At 37.4% G+C, this 10626-nt stretch overlaps 2 protein-coding genes across 3 annotated transcripts; one reads left to right on the plus strand and one right to left on the minus strand.

Annotated features, from left to right (window-relative positions):
• The first annotated feature begins 1974 nt into the window (after positions 1 to 1974).
• LOC116016803 (D-3-phosphoglycerate dehydrogenase 1, chloroplastic-like) lies at positions 1975 to 5362 on the plus strand. Its single transcript, XM_031257216.1, has 5 exons — positions 1975 to 2588; positions 3532 to 3908; positions 4000 to 4110; positions 4188 to 4283; positions 4460 to 5362. The coding sequence occupies exons 1-5, from the start codon at positions 2045 to 2047 to the stop codon at positions 5129 to 5131; spliced, it is 1800 nt and encodes a 599-aa protein (XP_031113076.1). The 5' UTR covers positions 1975 to 2044; the 3' UTR covers positions 5132 to 5362.
• A 54-nt stretch (positions 5363 to 5416) lies between these two features.
• LOC116016810 (sodium/proton antiporter 1) lies at positions 5417 to 10626 on the minus strand. 2 transcript variants are annotated; one of them, XM_031257227.1, is made up of 10 exons: positions 10361 to 10626; positions 9760 to 9936; positions 9543 to 9671; positions 8920 to 9096; positions 8711 to 8817; positions 8165 to 8285; positions 7089 to 7150; positions 6666 to 6968; positions 6006 to 6300; positions 5417 to 5930 (listed from the first exon to the last, which is right to left on the minus strand). In XM_031257227.1, the coding sequence occupies exons 1-10, from the start codon at positions 10571 to 10573 to the stop codon at positions 5811 to 5813; spliced, it is 1704 nt and encodes a 567-aa protein (XP_031113087.1). In that variant the 5' UTR covers positions 10574 to 10626; the 3' UTR covers positions 5417 to 5810. The 2 variants fall into 2 exon arrangements, with proteins under 2 accessions (XP_031113087.1, XP_031113097.1); XM_031257237.1 differs by lacking the exon at positions 10361 to 10626 and having other exon boundaries at positions 9543 to 9685; positions 9760 to 9877.

Here is a 10626-nt window from a genome sequence, read left to right on the forward strand (position 1 = left end):
TCCTTAGATATAAGGACATTTAGATTTTTTTTAGTTGGTCCACTATATTTTCTTGAAAAAAATTCATAATTGAAGATCGAAATGTTTTTGTATTTAATTGTTGTGTTGATAGAAACCAAAAATTTTCATTTCACAATAATATTAGGACTAAAAATGATGTTATGATAAAAATGATTAAAAATAAACTATCATTTACTTCTTATAAATTTAAAACCAAATATAGAATTAACTCTATCCAAAAAGGAATATTATGATAAAAATGGTTAAAAATGAACTGTCATCTATAAATTTAAGATAAAAATAGAATTAATTTTATTTTTTATCATTAAAAGAAAAGTCAAAAACAAAGGGATTCTTATAGTCGGTATGAGAATTGAGAACAGAACAAAGTTGTAGTATCTTTCTACGGCCGCCAACAAATACTTTTGTGAAAAGAATATCCCTTCACAAATCCACGTGGGTCCACTGCATAAGAATCCGGTTGCTTCGCATTGCTTTTAATCTCTTATAGCTCTCGTTTGGACGAGTGGACTACTGGACTGTGAACAAAAAAGTAAATAACACACACACACATATATATTTATTTATTTATGAGGATAAAAAAAAATGATTTATGTTTGTTTGTTTTATCATGGAGGACTGAGCCAAACAATTAAAAAAATCATTTATACTGTACAAGTGGGAATTCATTAAATTATTTTTTCAAATTGAGTAAAAAAAATTAATATATAATTAATAATTTTTTAAACAAATGGATTAATTTGAATAAAACTAAATAGGTTTTCAAAAAAAAAGAATAAAATTAAATAAAGTTGTTGAAATATTGACAAAAATATATAACAAAATTTAAAAATTAAATAATAACCAAATTTACTTCTTTTCTTTTTCCCCTTTGCTTGTCATCCATTCACCCTACATACCCCACCCACCAACCTTCCTGTTTTTATTTATTTACTCAAGATCTACCTCACATTGCTTTCACCTCAGTTCACTTACTCTTACTATAAAGTATAAACCATTCATACTGTTATCTAACCTAAATGATGGACGAAAATTTGTGAAAAATATAAAAGAGAACATAAATGAAATGAGAGGCAAATGATTACATATAGTTTAATTATATTAATTAATAATTATGATTGTAAAATTTTTATAAGTGACTCAGTTGTACTAAAGTATTTGACGATTTAAAAAAGATTACCAAATTACTATTTAGTTACTTAAAAATTTCTCTTAAATGAGTTATACATTTCTCCTACTATTATGGAGGAGGTCAACTTTTTTACAAACCTTAGGTTATTAACTTCAATTGTACTCCGTAGTAGAATATTAGGCGGTTCTAAATTTGTTTTTGCAGTTGGTTAATGTCTTAATTATAATACCTTTTAGACAATTGACAATATTTTGTCTCTAGCATTTTATTTGACTATCTTGAGATGAGTTTTAAGTTAAACCTCTCCTTTTACTTCCTCGACGGGCTAAGAAATTGCCTGCCTCAATTTCGTCGCATGTTGATTTATTGTATTTTTCATAATGTTTTTTAAATATATCTTATATTATCTTTTTAGAAATTTGTATTATTCATTTAATGTCCGACCTACCGTCTGTATATACATTTTATTTTAACCATATTTAGGATCAATTACTCCGTAATTATCTCTATTCAGTGTATTATACACTACCCAGTACCCACCGCGCTCCTTTTCATATATTCATCTAACTCAACAATTTTATTTATTCATTCATCTTATTGTTATCGATTACATTGTAAATAATATATTAAATCATAATCATTTCTAACATCTTTTCTTCCTTTTAATAATTATAGAATAAAAGTTTACCCATCTAACCTAACACAATTGGAATGAAAATTGAAGTGTACAAGTGATTCAATTGGCTTGAGTCCCACGAACACCAAAAAAAAAAGCATCTCACCAACCGCTAGGCTATAAAAAGATTGCATTTTCCCTTCCGTAAACTTACATCTGATTTGTTTGATTTTTTGCTCTCTGCTCTCTCTCTATATCGCCGCAAAAACCTTACAATGGCGGCTTCAGCTTCATCAACCGCCCTAATCGCCGCCAAGGCCTCGAAGTGCTCCTCCCTCTCTTCGAAGAGCCACCTCTCATCCGTGGCGGCGTTTCGCGTCTCCACTACTGCCTCTTTCCCGCGCCGCCGTGTTCCCCGCTTCGTGGTGCTGGCCTTGGACGCCAAGCCGACCGTCCTCGTCGCCGAGAAGCTCGGGGAGGCTGGGCTGAGCCTCCTGAAGGAGTTCGCTAATGTCGATTGCTCCTACAATCTCAGCCCCGAGGAGCTGTGCACCAAGATCTCGCTCTGCGATGCGCTGATTGTCCGCAGCGGCACCAAAGTCAGCCGCGAGGTCTTCGAATCCTCCGCCGGACGCCTCAAGGTCGTCGGCCGCGCTGGCGTCGGCATCGACAACGTCGATCTCGCCGCCGCCACTGAACATGGCTGCCTTGTAGTGAACGCGCCCACTGCCAATACCGTGGCCGCTGCCGAGCACGGCATCGCATTGCTCACCGCCATGTCTCGAAACATTGCCCAAGCCGATGCCTCTGTCAAAGCCGGTTAGTACTTTTATCATTATATTTAATATTTAATTTAATAATAAAGTTCACTCTAATTTCTTTGCCGTTCATAGAAGTTGGAACCTTATACTATGAACTATGAAAATGCCCCGAACATCCAGATCTGCTTGTCCCGATATGTTTTAATAGCCTTTTTCCGAATCCTCTTTTATTGGAATTGGTAAACAATTGTTAATACCAGGAGAAATGATCATTGTATAAAGAATCAACAGTTTAGCTTTTGATGAGTTGCAATCTGTCTTTTTGTCCTTTTCCTTTTTAATGCTGGCATGATATTCTATGTGACCGTAGTACTTTTCTAGTAGTTCATGTGGGTGGCACTTTCTGGTGTCCTACTTTGTTTTCTGAATGATTAAATAAATGGTTGTTTAGTTATTTGAATGGGCACATGAACTTTCTGAATGATTAAAATTCTAAAGCTTCAAGTGCTTTGCTCAAGTTTCTTTTTCAAAGATTGGAGCTATGGAGCTGGGCACTATCATAAGGAGCTGGTTGCTATTAGAATGCTGTCCACTATAGTGTTAGTTGTCAGTGCCTAGAAAGTTTGTTCATCAGTTCATGTTCATGCTTCAACCATTTCTGAGGGTTCTATTTTCATTCATTGGCATTTTATTGACCATAATCAGTGTGCATATAACTGCTAAGCCGGAGAAGTACAAATGTGTTTGTTCTCTTATTTGAGTTTTTGTGTTTTGTATCATTTCCATTGAGAGCTGAAAATTAAATCTAAGGATTGTAACTTCTCAGTCACTATGAATAATTTGCTATCTTGACAAGATCTTCATTTGCTGGTTCTAGGATTTGGTGGATTTTTAGTTGATACATTTTGAGTGGGATGTTTCTCATTCATGTTTGTGATTTTTTGAAAATTACAAGCCTTTCAAAAATGGAACTGTGAAGTTTGTCAATATGTAAATTGCAGGAAAGTGGCAGAGGAACAAATATGTTGGCGTATCCCTTGTTGGAAAAACACTCGTTGTTATGGGTTTTGGGAAGGTTGGATCTGAAGTTGCTAGACGAGCCAAGGGGCTCGGTATGCATGTTATTGCTCATGACCCGTATGCCCCAGCTGACCGTGCCCGTGCCATAGGAGTGGAACTTGTGAGCTTTGATGAAGCCATTGCATCTGCAGATTTTATCTCACTTCACATGCCTCTTACTCCTGCCACAAATAAGATGCTAAATGATGAAACTTTTGCTAAGATGAAAAAAGGGGTCCGAATTGTCAATGTTGCTCGTGGGGGAGTAATTGATGAAGAAGCATTGGTGAGGGCCATTGATGCGGGCATTGTGGCACAGGTACTTCATCATCCATAAAGCAAAGATTCTTCAGTCGTAATGCATTTCTTCATTTCTTATTTTAATTTTTTTTTTTTAAATTAAATCTCAGGCGGCTCTTGATGTTTTCACCGAGGAACCTCCAGCTAAAGACAGTAAATTGGTACAGCATGAGCTAGTAACTGTAACTCCACATCTTGGTGCTAGTACTATGGAAGCTCAGGTTTGTGGACGCCATGTTGTTTATTTTGCAAACCCCTCTCCTATTTGTTAACAAATGCTATTTGAAAATCAATCCAGGAAGGAGTTGCTATTGAAATTGCTGAAGCAGTAGTTGGAGCTTTGAAAGGAGAGCTTGCGGCTACTGCTGTTAATGCACCTATGGTTCCAGCTGAGGTATTGTCAATTCCCCGTTTCATTGTAGCCTCTATGAATTCTACATCCCTCTTACTAGGGGGGACATTGGCTTTATGTGTCAATTTCTGAAAAGGGCGTGATTTTAGGAGGGGATATGCAATTTGATTATGCAAATGCGTGCCTGACATTTCAATTTGATAACTATTTCAATGCAGGTATTGACAGAGCTGAAGCCATTTGTTGTTCTTGCTGAAAAACTCGGTAGACTTGCAGTCCAATTGGCAACAGGTGGGAGTGGTGTGAAAACTGTGAAAGTAACATATGGTTCTGCCAGAGCTCCTGATGATCTTGATACCAGGGTTCTTCGTGCCATGATAACAAAGGGTCTTATTGAGCCCGTCTCCAGCGTCTTTGTCAACTTGGTTAATGCAGATTTCACTGCCAAGCAAAGAGGAATCCGAATAGCTGAAGAACGAGTTCTTCTTGATGGTTCTCCAGAAAGCCCACTCGAGTTCATTCAGGTTCAGATTGCCAACGTGGAATCCAAATTCGCCAGTGCCATTTCTGACTCCGGGGAGATCAGGGTGGAGGGTCGTGTCAAAGATGGAATCCCACATTTGACAAAGGTGGGTTCCTTTGAAGTAGATGTGAGTTTGGAAGGCAGTATCATCCTCTGCAGACAGGTTGATCAGCCAGGAATGATTGGCAAGGTGGGTAGCATTTTGGGTCAGGAGAACGTGAACGTGAGCTTCATGAGTGTCGGGAGAATTGCTCCAAGGAAGCACGCTATAATGGCAATCGGAGTTGATGAACAGCCCAGCAAAGAATCACTGAAGAGGATTGGCGAAATCCCTGCTGTTGAGGAGTTTGTTTACCTCAAGTTATAAGGTCATAAGTGTTCTCAAGCTTCCATTATGTGCCAGTTTTTGTAGTGTTCTGTTTTGCTTACAATTAGCTTCTGTTTGCGGAGAAAAGAAAGTGATTTGCATGTGCAATCAAGATATGTACTGTGTATGCACTGTTGAGAGCTGTTCTCGTTGTCTCAGTTAAGTATCTTTGTTTCTTGGCTTATCATTCCCATTGCTTATGACTCTTGAATCTTAAAAACGATTTGAACACTCGTTGTCTCAGTGAAAGTGATTTATTGACTCTCTTGATATAAGTCAGTCAACTATAAACAATTTAAAATAACTTATTATCAACTAAAGTCATAAGACAGTTTACCCGTCCGGGGTCCTAGGCACACCCAGGTATAGTGGTGGGGAGTTTTCCTAATCACCAAAAAAAAAAAAAAAAGAAAAAGGAATAAGCGTTACTTGTCTCTTGATAAAAGTACAATAAAAAGGAGGTTGATCAGACCATTTTAAGGTCCAAGGAAACAGTAAAACTCTAGCCAGTCTTTTTTATCTTCACATGTAAGCTAAACTATGGTAAATTTGCTTCTATCAAGTGGGAATTTGCCTATAATTGGCACCCTTTTCAGTTTTCAGTCCTTCACTGCACAATTTGGTGCAACAAACAGCCATATTGGTTACTCTGCCACCAGCCAAACTGAAAAGCCCACATTTATGAACCAGAAAGGAAAGGAACTTCAGCAAGAGTAGTGGGGAGAGAGAGGTTCAGATTGTGAACTGCTAGGTATGCAGCAATACCCGCGGCATAACCGGCAAAAGCAAATCCACTCACCTGCACAATAGAAAATGTTTCAATTTCTGAAGCCAAAAACATTATAGATTATCAAAGGGCAGCTAGATCACACACCTTTCTGAGATACCAAAAGAAATTCACTTTCTCCATCCCCATAAATGCAACTCCAGCAGCAGAGCCTATAATCAACATGGATCCGCCTGTACCAGCGCAATATGCCACCAGTTGCCAGAACTCGGAATCTTTAGGAATGGAGGAGAGGTCATACATCCCCATTGTGGCTGCAACCAGAGGAACGTTGTCTATAATTGCTGATACAACCCCTATTGCACTTGCAATAAGTTCAGTGTTTGGAATATGGGTGTCGAGGTAATTTGCCAATTCTCGTAGAATACCTGCTGCCTCCAGGCTATTTGACAGAATTTAAATCAACACAATGGAATGTTAAAATGGTTAATGTAAAATATCTCAACAGGTTATTTTATTAAAGGTTTCATATCCAATCACTACTTTAGTTTTAAGTGTACTTTTAATGCCCCAGTTTCATTGTTTATAACAAGTAAACAACCTTAGCATCAGAAGTTATTCCATTCTTTACTAAATAAAGTTTGTTTCTTCAAGTTTTATGCAAAGCAAAACTAATATCAGAACTCATCTATCCCAAGGCAGTGGTTTAGGGACTAACAATGAGGCATGTAAATTTGTGTTAAAACAAAAAAGGTGAAAGGAAACAAACAGTGCGAATAAAACACAACTGTGAATTCTTTAATTTACCTGCTGACAGAGAGAAGGATTCCAAGGAAAAAAAGAACTCCTTGAGTGTCAATGCGTGACAAAGCTTGTGGCACTTTCAAATGCTGTCTTTCAGATTCACCATAGTGAATAGCATCTGTTAGGATCCAAAGTACTCCAAGGCCAAGCAACATACCAATATAAGGAGGCAATCCAGTTAAGGACTTGAATATTGGTACAAAAACTAGAGCTCCAATACCCACAGAGAAAACAAGCTGTCCCCGAGGGGCCATCTTCTCAGAGGCCAAAACATCTGCAGAATTCTGTCCCTTCCCATTAACTTCACTGAACACAAGAACAAGTCTCAATCAATTTTCACCCATATTCCCATACTAAACAATTTTAATTGTGTTCTACTATTCCAAAGGCTCAAGAGATCTTTGTACAGCATGTAAAGCAAAATACCTTGCTAAGGACATAAGAGCCAATGGAACAGCTAAAGAGATTGCTGATGGTATAAATAGCTCCTGCAAACAGCAGAAATGGATCAAATTTCTCTAAATGGTGTAAAGGTACGACATTCTGGATGAGATGCATAGTAGATGGAAAGAATGACAAGATTGTAGTTTAACTTAAGAACTATAAAATCTATATACTACAAATTTAACTTTTTTTTTTTTGAGAACTACTACAAATTTAACTTCTTTTTTTTTTTTGAGTACTACTACAAATTTAACTTAAGAACTACAAAATCTATATACCACAACAGATAGCCGATGATGCCCTTGAAAATAGGATAGTTGGCACAGTAGATATCTAGCAAGTATGTTACAACAATTATTTAATAAATCATCATGTCAGCACAGAGTATTATGCATTGCCCTCTTGATCGAACAAGCCACACAAGGTCAGATCTCCATTGAACTATCATTAATTAAATTTCACGAAATTACACTCCAACTCACCCCCCACAACAACAACAACAACAACAACAACAATAATAATAATAATAAAGTAACAAAAATTAGAACAACAATAATCTTAGGGTTTAGCAGCATTGTAGTTCACATGCGTAAGTTTTAATTACATATTTGATGAAATTCTCTCTCTCTCTCTCTCTCTCTCTCTCAATGGCTTCACCTCATGGAACAAGCATGCAAATAGTTACAGTCTTGTATACATTGGCTAGAGATATTCAAAGCAAATGCGATCTTATAGATACACGCATGCTCTTTAAGTATATAACATGGCAACATGCTAATCATGTTAGGGAAATAATTTTCCAAAAATTATGCAAACAGCTCGGTCATGACTACTTTGGCTCTATCAAATGCAAATATTCCTTGAGAAACTCAACAATGCATAATACCCTCACCAATCATTTAAATAGTTCAGTTCACAAAATTGCCAATGCTAGGCCAAATGCTAATATACCAGGAGATATTTGTGAATGCATATTCATCAAATTTTCGCCCAATTATAATTCATGGTCCATGAAAAATATGATGTGTCCATGCAGATTGATTAAACAGCTGAGAAACCTTCATTGTTGGCAGTGTACTTATTTGACCATGGATCCAAAGCATAGTAGTTGTAACATCACCAATTGGAGTCCATGCTCCACCAGCATTTGCTGCAATCACCACAACAGCGCCAAGAAGCCTGCCAATATAATTTGACAAAGGATTTAGATGGGGGTTTTGTTTTTTTTGGGGGGAGTTTGATATTGCCCATGCTCATTAGAAACTTATCATTGTTCTGCAACCCATAAACAGTGTTCCAAACATACATATATCCTCTGCTGACACTAAAGAAAATCTCAGATGGCTTCTCCATTGTAATGAAATTCGAATGGCCTAATGAATACTCAAATGCTAGCATATTTCAATTACCTAAACTCCTACTAGATTAGCTTCCAATCCCTTCCCCATCAATAATCATTAAATTTTATTCAACTTAATTTCCAATGCCACGAGAAAAATTAAGTGTCAGGATTTAGTATTGATATTGATAATGCTATTCTCCTAAGAATATCTGTCCCCTATTGGAAAACCAGACTGATGAGGTAAAATGTTGCTTGCACTTACTTCCGGTATTCTGATGGAGGTGCCAACTTCCTCAACAAGGATACCATTACAATTGTAGAGGTTAGATTGTCAAGGACAGAACTGAGGAAAAAAGTCACAAAACCCACCTGCAATTATCATCAGCAACTTGTTACTAAAAAGTTTAGATCTGATATGCAAGTGACAAGGGTCATAAGGGGCAAATATATCAAAGGCTATGTATCACTAACCACCCAAAGCAGAGTTCTTGGCTTGCGAGTAGTAATGTTATCTGTAACTAGCTTAAATCCCTGGTGAGCATCAACAATCTCCACAATCGTCATGGCACCAAGCAGAAAGAACACTATTTCACTGATTTCGCCAGTTGCATGTGACAGCTCTGTAAGAGCTATATCAGTTGAAGGGGCCTGCTCAAGGACATTACAGAGAAACTTGACTGAGAAAGCAAAAAAATATTGAAGGCAATGAGCTCTTCCATGTCTATTCTGGTGCATTTTTCAGAGGAAAACTATCATTTAGGTTGTGCAAAAGTGACAAAAAATACACTTTTACAGCTATATTCTGTTTGTCTGAAGGACATTATAATCTACACAGGATTTAAATCTCTTTGCATTTTCTTTCCAACGTTTCTTTTTCTGTTTCCCTTTTCTTTTTCCCTGCAATTTGAAGTAAAAAAGTTGTAAATACTGAACATGAATTATTTGATTATTTCACACCCTTTATTTATATTAACCTTAGCAGAAGGGTGTTCTCCATCACCTTTTGTAAGGTTTCGTGTTTCCCACTCCAATACCTAATATATGAACTAGACTAAAAGCAAAAAATGACTAGATATCAACTACAGAAGGCTTACCCCAATGCTCCGTACAACCCACAAGCTTACAGCCATCAGAAGTCCTACTCCACTCTTATTGAAGGCTAGTGATTCTTCAAATATAATGCCAACATATCCGATCGCAAATAACAATGCCATTGCAATATCCTGAAGTACGACACCTGATCAATCCAACAAAAACTTTTGGAAGGGCCATTGATTTGTAAGTAATGGAATTCAGGCTAGGATAAGGAACCTGATTTGCGGCCACCCAAGAATGATTTATTGCCAAAGCTCCAGTACCAGCTGCTGCTAATACTGCAAGAGCTTTAAGTAAATCTGTCTTTGGCTGGTAACTGGCTTCAAAATCCTCCCAGCTCGTTTCATCAACAGAACACAACGGATCACAAGCTCCGGGAGATGATGTGAATTCCTGTATATATCCATAGGAGATTAGGGATATAGTGTTGTAGAATAACACTCTTCCTCTCTGAATCCAACATCATAGTCAATTACTTAAATATATTGGTATAGTATCAGAAGTTTGAAATTATTATTTCAAGAGAAATTGGCAACTATCAATTCCACTTTAACTAACAACATATTTTGATAGCCAAGGTCATATCCAACATCACTGGATTCCAATTGCTGGAACGTACTTTATTTAACTCTATCTACTTGCAAAAGCTCCAGTATGTTTCAGCAAGACGCTCAATTTGACTGATGATAATCAACAAAGCTTCGAACACTAGTACAGAAATCTTAACTAGTTGGGACCAAACTTTATAACAGAAATACTAACTTGTTGGAAGATAAGATATTGGTGCAGGGCTCATTAAATTCGAAAATAGAAGAACCTGAGGTTGAGTCGGCGAAGAAGTTGAAGAGTCCCTGGCTTTATCTTCAGCTCGAGCCAGAAGGCCAACATTCCGGCGAAGCAATCTGGAGGCCGGGCAATCGCTGATTCTGAAGAAGCGAGGCGGATGATGTAAACGGGTAGAAGATGGGGAGAGGAGGCGTTGATTAGAGGTCAAAGAGTAGTGAGTTCTGAGTGGAAGAAGCGTGGACATTTTTGGGATTGAAGGTTTTGGAGGAAGAAGAAGAAGAAGAAGATACAGTGATA

The sequence above is a fragment of the Ipomoea triloba genome, chromosome 1 (assembly GCF_003576645.1).
Source record: "Ipomoea triloba cultivar NCNSP0323 chromosome 1, ASM357664v1".
NCBI lineage: Eukaryota > Viridiplantae > Streptophyta > Magnoliopsida > Solanales > Convolvulaceae > Ipomoea > Ipomoea triloba.